Consider the following 17,633-nt stretch of genomic DNA (forward strand, 5'->3'; position numbering starts at 1 on the left):
CTCATCCTGCCTACGGTGGGTAGATTCTCCAAAGCCATTCTACAGCACATGGGCTCAGATTGAGTTAGGACTGGGGTTTGGGGAACAGGACTTGGAGGGGAGGCGTCTAGCAGTATTGCTGATGGAAAGGCTTTTGTGAAGCTGTGGTTGAGGTTATGTACTGCTGTAAGTGAGGGTGCAGGATTGGTATTGATGGGACTAAGCAGGATGGAGTCAAGGAGATGTAAATTTGGGATAAAAGTTTTGAGTAGCGAATGAGTATTTTTTAATGAATGCTTAGAGGGCTGGGGAAAGTGGATGCAGATGTGGAAGGCAGGCTATGTCAGTGCTATATGCATCTCTGGGAGGTGGGGAGTGGAAGGGGAGCTATTATGCATGAGAAAGGAAGCCCTTTCAAAAGTATGAAAACTATATGTAATGCCTAGCAGGAAAATAACCTATTATTTTAACTTTTTTTGTGTCAGTAATTTCTACAAACCTGCAGTTTATTTACTTATTATTTTCCTGGACTTAAATATTAACTGAAGGGAAGCTGAGGGAGAGAATTCAATAATTTACTCATGGTCTGTATAGTGTCAGAATGGAGGAAGGTTCCAAAGCTGATTGGGACTGGCAGGCAAGGGAGGGAGGGATATGCAGTGTGTCACCCTAAACAAAAGCACACTTGCCCCGTCCTTTTAGCTAGACTATTTCTGAACATCCATCCATGTTTGTAACTAAGCATTAGAGATGCTCCCTGTTTTGTCCTTGTGCACTGATGTTGAGTTCTCCTAGATAATAACACTATTCCTCAGGAAACTTTTTCATCTGCAGGTTGATTGGCAATCCTTGAGTTCAGTATTGAGGGAATTAATGATGATACCCTGTATGCTATGCATCCAGTCCACTGTTGACATACCAGCTAATGCTGCGGGCAGGAAAATGACCACAGGCTTATCATACATGTTTGCTAAGAAACATGTTATGCTAGAAGGTCAGCTACTTAAGATGCCCTACTCTTGCTTAAAACTCTTCCAGACCACATGCATTTATTTTTCATCAGTAATATATAGGCCTGGCTCAAATACAGTAAGTGTATTCTAGTTGTTGGTCACGAGTAAAGCAATAGACCATAGCTGAGTAGTTTAACTGCACAGAATTTGAACAGATCTTTAGCTTCAGTAGAAATGTGGATAATACTGTTCTCCACCTTATCCGGTGAACAGTGACTTCTGGTGCAAATATCTGTGCGGAGATGTAACTTCACTTTCCCCATGTATCCAAGCAAATAAAGCTTAACTGCTGCCTTGTTAATGGAAAATACATTGATCATTTTTGTTTTATTGTGTGAAGACTTTTCTTGGCTCTGTGTCAATGCCCTCAGGGGAATTTTAGAAGATAGCTTCCTCATTCTGATGGTGATCATGCTGTGGTGTTTTGGAAACTTGCAGAACAAAGTATGTTTTGACAGTAGCTAAGGGCGAAGTGTTCTGAAATGGGTGGCTTATTAAGGTGAGGAGTTGGCACTGAATGGCAGACTTGCATAAACTTCTGAGATCAAGCAGAACATTTCCATTTAATTGTGATCTCCAAAATTATTTTAGTCAATACAACTGCTTAAGCATATCAACATGAGGCTCAAGATTTTCATTACAATAAAGCATTTCACATGAAAACACTGTAAGCAGCATAACATGCTTAGTATTTGACAAAACATAAATATCGGTACAGAAAGTGATTTTGATAAAACAGTTTTTCTGGAACAAGATCTAACCCTTGCAAAATAAAACACGAAGCTTTCTGTCACTAATTAACAGTTATTTTTTGTGATGTGTTTGCCATTAAAACTCTAGGAACAAGTAATTTTCAAGGGGTCCAAGATAAGGATAAGGTTCTCTATAATCTATACTTGTAAATGAAGATTCTGCTTCCATGGTTTTGTATGTTTATTTGATGGAATATCAGATTACACAGACATAAAAATTCTATTTACTATTTAAAATAAAATGATAAATGCTATGAAAAAATACCTTTATTACATCAGTGATGTTTTAGCTAAAGTGAATATTAAGACTATTAATCAGGGATTGAAAGTTTTAGGCCCTGATATTAAAAGCACTTCTGTCTGTCCTTAACTTTACGTGTAAGGAGTCACCCTGGCAGCAGAGAGACTACTTAGTTGGGCAATGTTAAGTGTGTGCAGAATGTGGGCCGAAGTGCTCCAAGAGGAGCTGCTGTGTTATACAGAGGAACAGTCTCAGCACATAAATAAAATCTTTCTAGTATGTACATATACTGAAAAGGAATATTTTTAACTGAAAGGATGTGTTTTCTTTTTCTCTCTTAATAGCACGTGTTCCCATTTCACTCAAAGTTTTTATTTATTCCTTTATAGAGAACTAACTCTCATCAGCTTGTGAATCTACCATGGACAACAAATCTAAAACAAGAATGTCTTCTCAGCAGGCAACACTGGGGGAAGAGAAAGCTGGCAATCATTTCTATATACCTTGTATTAATACGAAACCTTCTCATAGAGAAGAATAGACTTTTAAATATTTTCAATCCTGACATATACAACAGTAAAAATTCACATTTTCATGCTTTAGTGAGACACTTTAAAATCCTACCCCGGATAGCTGCTAGAGTAGCGCTCTGTACAGTTCAGAGTAGCTGCTTCACCTTTAGCTCTAGTACCAGAAGCTTAAAACCTTGATAGCTAAGCAGCCACAGGGAGAGAAAACACCGTTCTACCAGATTTGGACAGATAAAGAAAAACAGGTGATGGATTTTTCTACTTCCAGAGCCTGTAGCTCTCCTGTGTCCAGGAACAAGACAGTTCATGCTTCCAGTCCTGTTAGACCTGTTTTGCACAATTTCTGATAACAGGGACAAGTGCAGTGTCTGTTCCATGCAGTCCTCAGTAGTCTAAAAGAAATGTACCCATCACATGACAAGAGAAAAATAGCCCTTTGGAGCATAGCTGAACCCCTCTCCCCTTGAATAGGTAAAACGCCTATCTATTGCACCAGTTTTTCCAATGTACCGGGAAGGATCATCCGGGTTGATGGCTTTCATTGCTATATACACTTTTCTGATAAGTTCAACGTCTCGGGGGGGAAGGTGACCTGGAGAGGGCTGCCCTTGGATGTGGAGCTAGCCCCACTGCCAGGCTGGATTTCATTCACCAAGAAGATGTTCTCAGAGTCCTGCCCCTGTGAAGAGTCTGAGGTCTCTGAGCTGCGCAGTGTCCTTACGGATGTAGTGTCAGACTGAGCCAAGGTTGCACTGGGGCCTGGAAGCAGCATGCGACCCCCCGTGCTGCTTTCGCTTAACTCTAGAGGATAGAGCAGTGTTTGTGAGGTGCTGCTGATGTCCCTCAGCTCACGTGAGATGAAGGAAGGTGACTGACTGGACATGGCAGAGGAGGTCCTGCGGCCATCCACGCAGTTGAAATTGCCCCCGGGGTGCTGCCGCCGAGCTCCTCCGATTCGGCAAAAGAGGCATTTGATCTTCTCAATAGCTTTGCTGAGCACAGTCTTGCGGAGGAGGATGTAAACCCATGGATCCAAGATGGGGTTCACTGAGGCAATGCGTATGGCTTGCAGGTCAGGGTTTTGTCTCACATCCCTCACTGTTTCAGGCTGGTACAGCTGGTTCACAAAGACACGAACCTACCCAAGTAGATGGGGGGGGGGGGGGGGGGGGGGTGGAAGAAAAAGACAATTTTACAATTACATCAGAAAATCCAAGTTTACATTTCAAAACAGAGATCTAGATTTGCGACTGCAAGTTATAGGAAGAGAAAAGACTGGCCAAGCCCAGAATCTCAGATCAACGTTTGTGAGTTTATTTTTGGAATTAGCAGAAAATCAGATGAATCTGCTGTAAAATGACCTTGGTTATAGATGGGAAAGTTTGCTCCTCTCTCCTCAGAGTTAAAAGTTGAGCTTTCAACTACTTCAGTCTGAGAAATTCTTTAAGGTTCAAGTTTTGGCTGCTGTTTTTCTTTCTTGTCAATTTATAGAACCCAGGAGCAAAGATTTAGACCTGTATTCGTTGCTTAATTGTACCCCTCAAATCCTATACTGTCTGCAAAGAGATGTCTAACTCTTCGGAGGAGACCAGGCCAATTGATGCATGTTTCCTCTAGCAAAGGTCTAATAATTGTATGTTTAGATACTGAAACTCAGATTATAATCCAAGAAGTAAATTGGTCTCCAGAAACAAGTCCAGAGCTGTCTACTCCTTAGTTTAGAAACACATTTTGCTGGCAGCTGTCATTACTGGACTTTCAAAGCTTTGACTACCCTTAGCTGTTTGCTTGTTGCAGCATGTTTTGAGGAGAAAGGAAATGATCTCCCAGATAGCAGATTTTTAGTTGACCGAGATGATTCCAGCATTGAACTGGAGCACTCTTGTTCTCCTACGTGTTGGTTCTTCTTACAAATGCATAAAAATAATGCTGAAACAGTCAAGACATTAAAGATTTTGAGGTTGCTGGGTGAAGTGACTATTTATTTGGCACTTCTGATTTATCACGCGCAAAATTTAAGGCTAATTAGGGCTAATTAGGATCCTGTTTTCAAAACAGAAATAACTCTTTTTTTTTTTTTTTGAATCTAAGAAAAGAATGGTAACCAGTCCATTCCCTGGTTTATGGCTGACTTTTGTAAATGCTAGTATGAGCAAGGCACAGTCCAATTCCTTTGACATCAATTGCTGTCTTTCCAGTGCCACCAAGGAGCATCACATCAGATGAGTTTATTACACTTAGCAGTTTCAAATACCTGCTTTCCATTTTAGCAAGACCTACACCATGTCCTGAATTTTAGGAAGGCCTAGGAAAGCCACTGAAAATAATTTTCTATGTAAGATGCCATCTTCTTCAAATGCCTTAAGGTGAGTGACTAATTCTCTTATCTGATACAGTAAATATCTACTAGCAATATTACAAGTTTTTTAAAGTCTCATCTTGGCCTTCGCCTTGATTCCTGAAATGAATCAGGTCTAGCCTAGCTGGGAGAAGATTACAGGCAAGGAGGCAGCCAAGCATTTAAATAAACTGAAGCTAAACATAAACAGCCTTTTAAAGTCATTTTTATTAGAAGTAGGGCCTATGAAGTCCTGCAAGTCTGGTGAAAAACTTCACAATTTGTTTTGGAGCGGGGCAATGTGTGGTTGGTATTCTGCTTGTCAGAATTCAGAGTGTGAATGTGCTCCAAAGCTATAAATACAATTTGTTTAAAAAAAGCGCAGAATTCCTCTTCACTGGCAGGGTTCTGAATGCAAAGGTCATACCACAAAGAGGTGGGGGTTCCCAACCTGCTTCTCAGTCTGTTTAGGGCTTCTCCCTGAGCCTTGCCTATATTTGAAAAAAGCTTTTATGTAACATATTTTCTAAAATACTTTGTTTTATGGGCATAATGGTGAATAACTGATAGCTTAAGATCAGTATGAGAAGTACCAGATTAGGTGAGTCAAAAAGCACAGGAGAGCTGAAAAGTTTCTGGGTGGTGTGGGATGCTGTTACTTGTGCCGAGCAGGCTAACAGGATGACTGTGAGATAGCAGTGGACATCGTCTCTGCTCTGATATGACAGTGACATGCTCTGTACTCATTTGGTAGATGAGTTGTGTCTTTCTAAAACTAGACAGTAGCCAATAACAGATGCTCAGGGAAAAAGTAAGAATCAGGGCAAATGTGGAGCGGTCCCTTGCATGCACATCCTTCCCCAACCATCAACTGGCTATGATTCAGGGATTCCCTGAGCCGAAGGATGAATCTGGATGAGTTTTGTTCTTTGGGGTTTTTTTAGGGCATTTATATTTCTGGTCTCCATAGCAGCCTGGAGCTGTAGAGTGTTGTGGGAAAAACTATTATTTCCTTTATTTCCTGTTGGTTTTAAATCTGCTGCTTGATAGGCAGACTATGTAGCCCAGGTGAATGTACTGCAAGAGGAGCCAGGAATAGGTGTTCCTGTTCCCTACTACCATCTCCATCAGGACTCTGTAGGCTTTGATGACACCGACCCTCAAACTGACGAGTCTACACACACAGCCTCACTTAAACGAATGAGTGTCAAATCAACAATCATCTTTCTTCTTTCTCTCTGTATCTTTGCATACTTTTAAGAGTAATGAAACCTTCCCACAGAATTTAAAATGGGAAAATCATGAATTTATACAGTGGTATAGTAATACAAATTTTATTCTCAGTTACTTTCCTAATGATTTCTACATTGCAGATGTCTTTTTGACAAATACGTATTACTGAGGTGATTCTTCTGTCCAGCCAAACCTGCAACTGAGGTACTTTAAAAAGTATTCCTATACATATCAAGTTTATTTTTATGGGTTTTTATTTTCTTAAGATGCATTTGCTTTGAATTTTATTATCATGACGCATTTTATACTAGCCTCCAACCCACTGCAATTGCTATCTGATGTGCATCAGTAAATGATTCTGTGTACCACTGGCTGAAAGACAACCAGTCCCTCTGGAGTCTAAAATTTATAAATATGTACAGTTTCGCTAGTACTTATTTATGATGTTTTTATATACTTAAAATATCTTGCTATTTGTCTGTGGATGGGTCCAGGAGAGCCAGTCTTTTATCTGACTTGACTATAGAATTTACTATCACACCGCTAGGTGGCACAGATGTCATAGTCACAGCATCCTGCGCTTCAAAATTAAGAGTAAAATGAGCTCTCTTAGCAACCTTGCTCTGATGGGCAGCAATTACATGAAAGAAGAGGGCTAGCAAAGGTAAATGTGCTACCAGTGATACACTCTGCAGGTGTGCAAAAGTTTTGTGGCTTGATTTATAAACTTGTGCAAGTAAAACTGCTCTTTTCTGACACAAGCTCTGAACCTGAAAAGCAGCAGCCTGGATTCCACAAAGTGGAAGGCTGAAAAGTTGTGAGTATGTTTGACATCAGCTAGACTCAGTTCTTGAAATATCTACTAGGCCATTTGTGTGAGATTTTTTTCCTTCCAAAACTGGTGAGAGGCCATATATATACACAAATTTATAGAGAATTTTTATAGAGAATTTAACACATTTTATAGAGAATTTAACTTGTGCGGTAACATTTCCTTCCAAATGTTCTTCCTTATCTTTTTCTGTAAGATTTTCTTTGTGCAGAGGAATACATCCTGAAGGTATGGCCTACGTACTTGACTATTTGATCACTGCTATTGAACAGGTACCTGCCCTTACAGCTATGAGTCCGAAGGGCAGTATTGTGGGAGCAGAGGCCTTCCAACAGCTACTATTACTAAACTATTACTAGGAAGACTAGAGGAGTGATAGGGAAGGGTATTTGCTGATAAATTCACCCCGATCACAGAACCAGAAAGTATACTTTGATGATAGCTGAAGAAGTACACAGTCCAACTTCAGAAATCTTTGTTTTTTTAAAAAAATGTAGCTGTAGTTGCACATTAGAGGTTTAATAGTGGGACTGTTCTTTTGATAAGCAACATCTGAAATGCGAGGTATCTAATTCACCTTTCTCTATCCACCTGGCAGAGTTTACTGAAAGACAAAAATGTCTTTAAGTAGTGACTGTGACTGAAAAGGACAACGTCTAATTGCGCAACACTTCTTTGTTATCTCTGTACACTTTATTTCCTTTTGACAGGTGCATGATATGTAGCTAAAAGATTCCTAATGTAGACCTGTGTAGTGAAAACTGTGGACTGTACGCAACTATTTCAACTTACCAGAAAGGTTATGCTGTCTCTTATTACAAGCCCAAAAAATGTTAGCTGCATATATCAATTCAGGCCTATTGCTTGGATTAAGTCTTAATCAAAAAATATGGTAAAAATTAATCTGTATCAGTTTTTTCATTTCTTCACATACCCATGAAACAGCATTTACTAATGTATTATCTACAAGCACAGTGAGATGTACATCCTGTTTCAGCTACAAGTCTTCTGTTACAGGATATCGCATGATAGAGGATTCTGTCTTATATCTTCTAAATAAATGCCCAGTCACTGGAATCCATTACTTCATATGTTAGCCAATCTGATGCTTGAAATTTGTGCGGTTTGAAATCCTAATTAAGGAAAGAAGCAAGCTAGAACAGCATATACCCCATTGAGTGGGTTTTGTATTGGTTAACCTTTGTAGCTGTAGGATTCAGGCAACATGTTTTAGAAGTATTGGCAGTTTGTTTGCAATTGTGTTTAAGTTTATTTTCAAGTGAGAAGTAGTAGCAGGATCATAGCCCTGCCTGCTGTTTGCTGCTTTTTCTTTTTACAAAATACAAATGCAAATCATAATTTCTATTTCTATGAGGTACTGTCAATATAATTACTGTCACAGAATAATCAGAGGAGTAGTTGTCTTCATAGTTTCCACCTGTTCTCATAATATATGTGCACACATATTGATAGGACAGATTTAAAAACTGTACAGTAGTAAGCAGAAAACAAGTTTTTCAGCTCTACAAGCCAATAACCTTTGTCCTCTAAGGGCTTAGTGTCTGCTGTAAGAGATCACCCCATTGCTCAAAAATCACGTCTGCCACCTTGCTGTTGGCTGTGGACAGTCCCTGATACTGCAGAAAAAAAAAAAAACAAGCCAAACCAAGGCAATACAAAATTCAAACTTTTAGATCAATTAAATATTAAGTTACAAACTCCTAATTCTTTCATGTGCTCAACCGGACGTATATGCTAACACATGGTATTTTATCTTCTGTTTCACCTTAATTTAACAACAATTTTCAGCGGTCAGGATCAGAAAATGATCAGGTCCTTAAAAATATAATAGCATCTGACAGAGTGAATTAGAGTGAATCACAGAGTTTGACTGGTATGTGCCTATCTATTCTTGAAACAGATTTTTTTCTTAAGCTGGATAATAATTTTTACTATATTCTTGATAAACTCCTTCCTAATATAACTTATTCCCTACTTTTAACTATATCTGATACTATTTTCTAAAAACTCAAAATCTTTTAAATGGTGAGATAACCAATGCAGAGTCCTCATTTCATTTTCAAACTATTACCAGATTCTTCCTCATGCCTTCCACATCACTTTCTGCACATTTACAACACATCAGGCTATACGGCACGTTTACTTTCACTCGTACGTATTTCTTTCAACGTTATCCTGGATAAATCTGATCAGCCTTCAGTTCCATCAAGTTCCTTCAGTTTTGTACACTCCTTTGTAATTTTATAACAGCACTTGTCATAATAATTTGCTGATTTTCTGAATAAATCACTAAAATACTAACAAATTCAACTGAGCACTGGAGCATCTCATTATTAAAAACTGCTGTTCGCCGTGACTCAGCTTGCTACTCATTAAACACATTTTAGAGTTAGGACAAGCCTTTGCTTACTATTTCAGAGTTATTTAATATTTCAGGACTTTAAGATTTTTTGTTAAACCCTAATAAATATAGCCTGATGGATTATTTCTGTCTACGATTTCATTAACTTACAAAAGAGTTAATTCTAAAAAAGTTAGAGGTTCACGTCTCTTTCAGAAGTTGCTTTGCTTTGACTTAAGTTATAGTTTATTCAGCTTAAATCATCAGTAGGAAATCAGCCCATCAGAAAATTTCAGTCACAAAGCACCCTCTGTGCCTGCTTTATGTAACTGAACTATGCCGCCACCACCACCTTACTACTTGCACGTTCTTTGTGTTTGCCACGCTTTCCTGATATAAGTGAGCCCCTCCTTTGTATTAAGGGCTCTCTAGTTTAATTCTGAAGAACTCCTCTGAGTCATAAAAATGTACATATATATTAAGGATCTTCCCGTCTCTGCTAGTGACTCTTTCTAAGGATTTACATCGTAAAGATATTACTTCTGTGACTACTTCTTAGTTTATTTTGGAATTCATAAACTCAATATATATACACAACAGCAGAGGACAGAGCATGGAGTGGTTTACACAGTAGTACATTATGGTATAAACATGCATATATGGCTATAGCTTTTTCCCCACAGGGGAGGCAAAGCTACTTTTAATATAAGTAACTTCACCATACTGGACACTGTAAAGATTTATCTGCATGTGGTTTTTTTTTTGGTTTTTCTTTTTTTAAAAAAGCTTCATTTTTTTTTTAAATCATGCATCTAAGTGAAATACAGACATAGGGCAAGGACTAAGTCTTTAACCTCATCTTACATATAGAAAAGGTGTGCTGTTTTACCTGTGAAAAGCTAACCTGTGAACAGTCCCAAGGACTTTTAAAGTAGTGGAAATCAAGGTCTGAGAGAAATACAGACCTTCATCACCTGCACCTTCACACACCACCTGCTATATGCAAGTTTTCCACTAGCAACTTTTTAAATAATAAACCTTTTGCCCCACCCAAGTTCATTAATTTTAACTGTCAACAATCTAGTCCCCTTTCTAGTAGTCCCTCCTCCCCCCCCCCCCCGCTTTTTAAACTGTTCTGTAAGAGACTAGCTAACTCCTAATGAATATGAACAATTTCATTTTGTACTTTATATTCAGACTTCTCAACCTTCCTCTAGCTGTTCCTCCAGGGGATACAGGCTCTGTTTTTTCTAAAACTGCTGGAGTCCATTAACTGATATCCTATATCATCTTACAACATTGTATTTAATTCCCAGAAGCTATTCTCTGTATTTACCAGCATCTCTTCTGAAAATACGATATTTTGTGAAGTGGCTGTTACAATATTAGATTCATGAAATTAAGTACTGTCCACCCACAGGTACTGTCTGGGATTGGCCAGTCTGTGTGACCCAGTGCCTCCTGCTGTGGCAAGCTGGCTTAACTGCGAAGTTTATGACGTTGGACTGCAGAACAGGTTGTGCGCGGTTCCTAGATCTAACAGACATTCAGAGACACCCTCTACGCAACTTAAACAGCACGTTTTGATTTCCCTCAGAGGACAAGCAATAAGCACATGGCAATGTGCTCAGTTACGCCATGGTGCAACGTGAAATGACAACCCTGAAGGACAAGAGACTGTAGTGACAGCTGGAGAGCTGGTACTCAAGCAAAGCCACACTTCACTGGCTTCTGTATATGTTAGTAATGTGGCAAAACTGGCCTGACTCTTACAATTACACCCTCCTTTGGAGCAGGGGGATGGAGTCACCGACCTCTCAAAGTGCCTTTCAGACCTATTTTTCTAAACCTCCATATTGCGTTATATGCAGTATTTTTTCCTCAATCCTAGTTGGCCAACTGTATTTCACACACATCATAACCCCTCTACTGTGGTGTGACTGCAGAATAGTTCCTACCTACGATAAACTCCCTTAAAATTATTCATCTTCTAAAACCACTTTTTGTCTAACAGCTACTGCTTGGCTCCATAAATTGTATTTTGGAAGGTGGCGAATAGGGCAAGGCAAGCCAATTAATTGTTTGTTTAATGTCTCTGAGCCAGAAGAGGGGAGAAGTTCGCCAAGTTTTATTATGGTGGGTGGCAAGCAGGAACAGCCTGGAGCCTTCTTTTTTTTTTTTTTTTTTCCCCCCCCTCTCCTCTCCCTTCCTTGAGTTAAGGTGGAGGAACAGAAGAAAGTAGATCCTACACCTTCAGTTCAATGACAATTACAGTATCAGCTGTTTCAGGAAATTAGCAAGTGATTAGTGGTAATGTTCTCTGACATTTCAGTGTGATTGATCTATAGGCTTATACGGTCCGGATTCTTGCAACTTTCTCTTAAGTGAAAGTTATACTAACAAGTGGCTCCACTGATTTTAGCCCTCCCTCCCTGGGGGGCTTATTGAGGGATGTAAGAATGTGGGCTCTACCCCAAAGACAATGAATTCCTCAGGACAGGAAGCTCTGTTTCATGTTGGGGTCTGAAGTTAAGTAGGTTGGCAATGCCATAAGAACAGAACTCTCTCCTTCATCCGCATAATAAGGAATACTGTACCCTTCAGCAACAGCACGCGCATTTTAAAAACACAATAAACATCCAAAAATGCAGGCCAACCCCAAGCCTCACTCATTACAAATTAATTTAAGAAGTGAACTTTGAAGGGCCTTGAGCTCTCACGAGGATTTCTGCTGCGTAGATTCTGGTTAAACAGTGAAAAATTTATTAAGAATTGGTGGCACGGGATTTTAAGCTATCAAAGGGGCCTAGAACTTGGTGTAAGTGTGTTTCTTGCTGTAAATATAAATTAATACAATTTTATATCACCATGTATGTATGCTAGCTGCATTAAAGTTATTCTGACAGTTAGCACTACTGGCTAAACGGCACTCTCTCCTACAGGCATAGGCCAGGAGGAGAAAAGACTCAGCAATGCGGGTGATGGAAAAGAAGAAGGGTTGCACTATGTTACTCACCACCAGAGGAATGGAGCAGATGAGCACAACCAGGGAAGTGGCAATGAGTAGAATAACCATCTGGATCTCTGCTCCGGCCATCCGACGGAAGCTCCGGCGTCTGCGAAAGTCAGATAAGCGGCTGGAGGTGGTGTCTGTCCCCAAGGATGTGCGTCGCATAAACTGGCGGTGCATGCGAATTAGGGCCACACACACCAGGATGTTGCAGATTACCGTGACCATGATGAGGAAGGAGCTGAAGCCAGCATACATGTAGGAATATGCCGCATGAGTGGCCTCCTTTGCTCGCCAGTCTATGAAACACCAAGTGTCGGGGTACTGCAAGGTAGATTTGCTGAGCCCCATGCTGGGAAGGGCGCAGAACAGCACGTTGGAAGCATAGATGGCAAAGAGCGTGAGCCCTGCCAGCTTCTTATCTACGTAATGGTTGTAGAAATAGGCATGGTTGATGGCCAGGTACCTCTCTATAGACATGGCACAGATAATGCTCAGGCCAGAGAGTCCAAAGAACAGGAGGATGAAGGAGCTGTACTCACACAGCGCTGGTCCTCCTGGCCAACGATTCTGCAGGTAAGTGGCAATCGTAACTGGACTCACCAGACAGGTCCCCAAAAGATCGGTGACTGCCAGCCCGCAGACCAGCGTGTAGAAAGTGGTCTCTTTCTGCTCCTTCCGGGACTTGCAGAGCACCACAATGGCTATGAGGTTGCCGACCACGCCAAAGATGAACATGACGGTGGGGATGGTGGGGGGCTTCCCGCCCTCGCTGGCGGTCCCGTTGGCAGAGCCGTTTGCAGGTGGCATGATGGTGGGGTCGAAGGACATGATGCCTGCGTTGCCTCTGGGGAGGCGAGTGAAAGCGGGTCCAAAAAAAACCAAAAAAACCCTAAAAGAATCGGGAGACGAGGCGGGGAGGAAGTTTAACGTGAAAATAAAAGTTCAAATAGAGAGAAAAAAAAAAAAAGAAGAAGAAAATCCTGTATTTCAGTCCAACAACCCTCCGAGGACGGAGCCGTCGCGGGCTGCGGTCCCGTCGCGGGCAGCCGTCGCGCAGGGGCGGAGGGCCGTCCCCTCCCCGCCCTGGGCGTCCCGAGCCCCGCGGCGGGTCGCGGCCGGCCCGCCCCGCCCGGCCTCCGCCGCCTCTGGCAGCGACCCCCGAGGCGGGCAGCGCTCAGCGCGGCGCTGGAGGCGCCCCCGGGGGCGGCGCGGACAGCCTGGCCGCGGCGGCTGGCAGAGCGCGGTGGCCGCCGCTCATGCCCTCCCGCCGGCAGGCGCGGAGCGGTGCGGTGCGGGTGCGGGCGCGGGCACGGGCACGGGCGCGGGCGCCGTCTCGCTCCCCGCGGCGCTCCCGCCGAGTTTCGCCGCGGAGGGCGGAGGCAGCGAGGGCAGCTGCCCGCCGCTCCTCCCCGCCCTCGCGCCCCATTGGCCGCGCCGAGGAGGGCGGCCGCGCCGCGGGGCGGCAGGTTGCGCGCTGCCGGGCGCGGGCTCCGCGGCCCGCGGCGAGGCAGGGGCGGGGGAGGGGCAGGCGGCCGTTGCCGGCCGTTACGCGGCGGGTGTGAGGGGGCCTCGTGTGCCGGGGTGGCCGGCGCCCTTCGGCGGCTGTAGCTGGTGGGGGCGAGGGCCCCGCTCGCACCTTCCCCTAAAGGGCATCGCTGCTCGGGCCGGCAGCCCGCTGCTCGGGAGAGCTGGCAGCCCGCTTGGCGTGTTTCTTGGCAGGGCCGTGGGCCAGCGCGCAGGGGGAAAGGTGTGAGGCTGCGGAGTCGTGTCAGGAGGGGAGCGGGTGGCCCCTCCGCTCCCCCGTGGGAGGAAGGGTCTGAAACGTGAAATCTGTTTCACGAGTTGCTTATTCCCAAGCAGCAGCACAGCTGGGCAGTTTCTCAGAAAGATAAGTGCAAGTACAGGGAGGGGATACCACAAGACAGACAGGCCGACAGCAAACACTCTTGCGTCAGAGAGGCACGCTTGCTGTCTCTTGCTGCTGCAGATCTGCCTACCTCAGAGCATGGCATCTGTGTATGGCTTACATCTGGCTGGAGTGCTCTATGACTTGGGTTACTAAACACAGGAAGAGTGCTTATGCATGAGGGAAGTGTTTGTGTATTTGTTTCAAGAACTTGTTTTCGCTTGACCATGAAAAAGATCACGTAGCGAATTGGTAATAGGATGATACTAGGGTATTACTGGTGAAGCATAATGATTATAGTTCAATTTTCAGCTGGGCTGATGGAGGGACAAAAATTATTTTTATCTGGTGCACGTGTGCTGGCTTTCATGCAAGTAGCCATGAGCGTAGAGTCCCTAGTGCAGAAATGTCCACAAAAAGCAAAACAGAATAAAACAAAAACGTGCCACAGCAGCAGGCCCTTACCTTGGTATTCCTGTTAGCACTAATCATTAGTATTTTTCTCTTCTGCTATTGTCAGATCAGGAACAAAAAATCTTAGGACTGTTGCACTGGATCAGACACCTGGGTCTGGCTGGTCTAATTAATGTCCTTTCTTTTACATTAGATGACATGAGTTGCTACAAAGAAGGATACAAAACATGTGCCCTGAAGCATGTAATTTATGCCCTTACAAAAACCTTTTCTTTGTCATAGCAACAAATTGTCAAATTCATATAAAAGTCTGATCTCTTTCAGATCTTACTATCTTCTTCCCCCTAAAAAAAAAAAAAAGCAACCTGGCGGTAATATCCATGGGCTTATTAGTATTTAAAATATTTCAATTTGTTTCTGGGTAATGTTGTGACATATTGACAGAGCAAAATATGTGATAGAGAATGAATTATTTCATTTTTAATGCTATATGAACAAACATGGAGAAAAGAGAAAGCATTTTTTATAATTTGATCATTTAGCTTTTCAGTGTTGTCATCTTACTACTTTGAAAAAATCAATCTTAGATATAAATAGTTATATTTGAAATAACACATTGCATAAGAATAAAAAAGTTATAGCAGTGGTGGTCAGAGGAAATAAAATTAATTTTTTAATGTTTTGCTGGTAGGACAGCTCTTTAGCTTTAACAATACTGAAAAATCATTCTGTCATAAGCATAGGAGAATACATAGTAACGTGTAGGAGTACAGGTTGCCTAATTAGGTTGGCTAATTGTCAGAAGCAAATTATAAGCAGTTCAAAATACTTTCAAAAGAAAGCGCAGTACACAGATTGTTTTTTCTTATCTTTTAAATACTTTTCTCTGTTTCCTTGTTAGCATAGGCCCAGGTGTTCCAGGAAAGTTGTCCCAGGTACACAGCACTAAATTCAGGCTCTGTAATTATACATGTTTTCTCAATGATCCTTGTTTCATGTACTGAGACTTTGGTGTGCTGATATTAGAGAGAGGCAATAATGTGGGATTAAAGTAAAACAGGTGCAGCAGTAATTGCTAGTACAGGAAAATAATTGCTTTGTTGCCCTCTAAGCAATGCAAAGATTTGTAATGACTAAGGGCAGAGGAAATGATTTGTGTTTCTGTGCTGCTACTTTTTTCACTTTTTGCTTATCCACAGATCCAATCTTGTGGTATTTTGACCATCTCTCAGCAGGGTGTTTGTCTTGAAAAGCCTCAATCTGTTGAAGTAGAGACTGCTCAGGTCTTCATGTGGGTATGTATACATGTGTGTGTATGTGGGAAAGAGTGAATGCTATTTTTGTTTACAGTGGATATATCTAAAGAACTAATTGAAAATGCAAGGAAGCAAGATAAATCAATGAAGAAACAACAGAAGCGTAGTTTTGAATGCAAGAATATTAAAATTAGTTTATTGAAATAGTGTTCTTTAATTAGAGAACATAATAGAAAGCAGTCACAGAACTGGAATGGGTTGCATTTGATTTTTCTATATCCATTTTTAGAGTTTTTACAAGAATTTACTAAGTTTTAGGAGTTTCCCTTTGAACTAATGGTTTTGACATGTGGAACTCCTAGCCAAGATGAAAATCATAACTGCACAAGACTTAGTCTTCAGAGGAAAGAAGAGACTTAAAGTGGAACTGAAAAACTGAAGAAATTCCACTTGCAACATGAGTAGCTAGTCATGTTGTCATAGCAGTTATGTCAGTCACTGTAGCACTGAGTAACCACAGAAGAACTGTCTGTGAAAACCACTTAAATGACAAGTCAAAATATCATGAAGAAAAAGGAAAAGCTTTGGAGTTAAACAAAAATAATTTATGGAAAAAAAAAGTTCATTAAAAATACTACATGAAAAAATAGTATTAGTAATTTAAACATGCTTAGGTGGTTAATTGGACACAAAATTACTTGACTACCACATAAGATAGAAGATTTTTTTAAATATGAGGCTTATTAACCAGTAGAGCAGTTTATTTAGAAATGTTTTTGATTTCTTTATCATTTATGGTCTTTAAATCAAGCCAAATATATATTGTAATATCCTATGGCTGAAGCAGAAGTACCAGATTTGATGAAAATGGTTAGGACCATCTTTTATTTGTATCAGAGTAAACTCTCTGATTCTAATGCTGTTAAATTGTCAGAAGATTTATCCCTGCATACGTGAGTGAACTACTATGGCTTGATTAGTTGAGTTGTATAACTAATTGTGGTTCTAGCTCAGTGAAAGAGGTTTAAAATAACATACTTCACTTTTTTTTTTCCTGTTGTAAGAGGCTCATAATTATTCAGCATGTCTCAGCTGCCACAGGGTAACTCTTTCAAAAGCTCCTTTAGCCAACTTACGGTTCTGAGACCTTAGCGTTGCACAGAGGCTGCTGGAATATAAACAAGCTATGCCTATTGTGTATAACCATTTGTAATATTGGCAACAAAATGGCCATGTAGGTATCTAAATTGATAGCTTCTTTTCTGGAGGTGCTCCTATGAGCTCCATTTCCAGAGAAGGTATATTTTCAGCATCTTTGAAATCAGGCTGCAGAAACCTATCAGTGGATATGCAGCCAGTTTTGAAAACTGTGGCCTGAGCTCTTAACACGTTGCAGATCTGAAAAATGTTTTGCATGATAAACTCCCATTAAACACTGGAGGTTCAGTAATATTTTTGAATTACTCAACAGTTTGTGAACCTTCCTCCTAAGGTGGGAAATTTGGTTATGGGAAACCTTTCTTGTTTCTTTTGTAAGCAATTTTAGTTCTGTTATCATGCCTTTGGCAAATAAAGTTTTTCAGGAAAAAAGAAACATTAACATGAGTATTACTAAACTATGTCTGTTTTGTATGCTAAAATAAAATCATTATTAATAGACAATGGGAGTAAACTGAACCAAATGTTACATAATAATCTTTCTTCAGTTAATCAAAAGGAAAGAAAAACACACAAGGCATAACCTGAAAACATGTTTAAAGGGAT

The 17,633-nt window shown here is 41.2% G+C and overlaps 1 protein-coding gene across 1 annotated transcript; it reads right to left on the reverse strand.

Moving 5' to 3' along the window:
- Positions 1-1,907: 1,907 nt before the first annotated feature.
- LOC138064035 (prostaglandin E2 receptor EP4 subtype-like) lies at positions 1,908-13,410 on the reverse strand. The gene is made up of 2 exons (XM_068924661.1): positions 12,297-13,410; positions 1,908-3,653 (listed from the first exon to the last, which is right to left on the reverse strand). Exons 1-2 carry the CDS (start codon positions 13,119-13,121, stop codon positions 3,060-3,062), a joined length of 1,419 nt encoding a protein of 472 aa, XP_068780762.1. The 5' UTR covers positions 13,122-13,410; the 3' UTR covers positions 1,908-3,059.
- Positions 13,411-17,633: the final 4,223 nt, after the last annotated feature.

Source organism: Struthio camelus, chromosome W (assembly GCF_040807025.1).
Source record: "Struthio camelus isolate bStrCam1 chromosome W, bStrCam1.hap1, whole genome shotgun sequence".
NCBI lineage: Eukaryota > Metazoa > Chordata > Aves > Struthioniformes > Struthionidae > Struthio > Struthio camelus.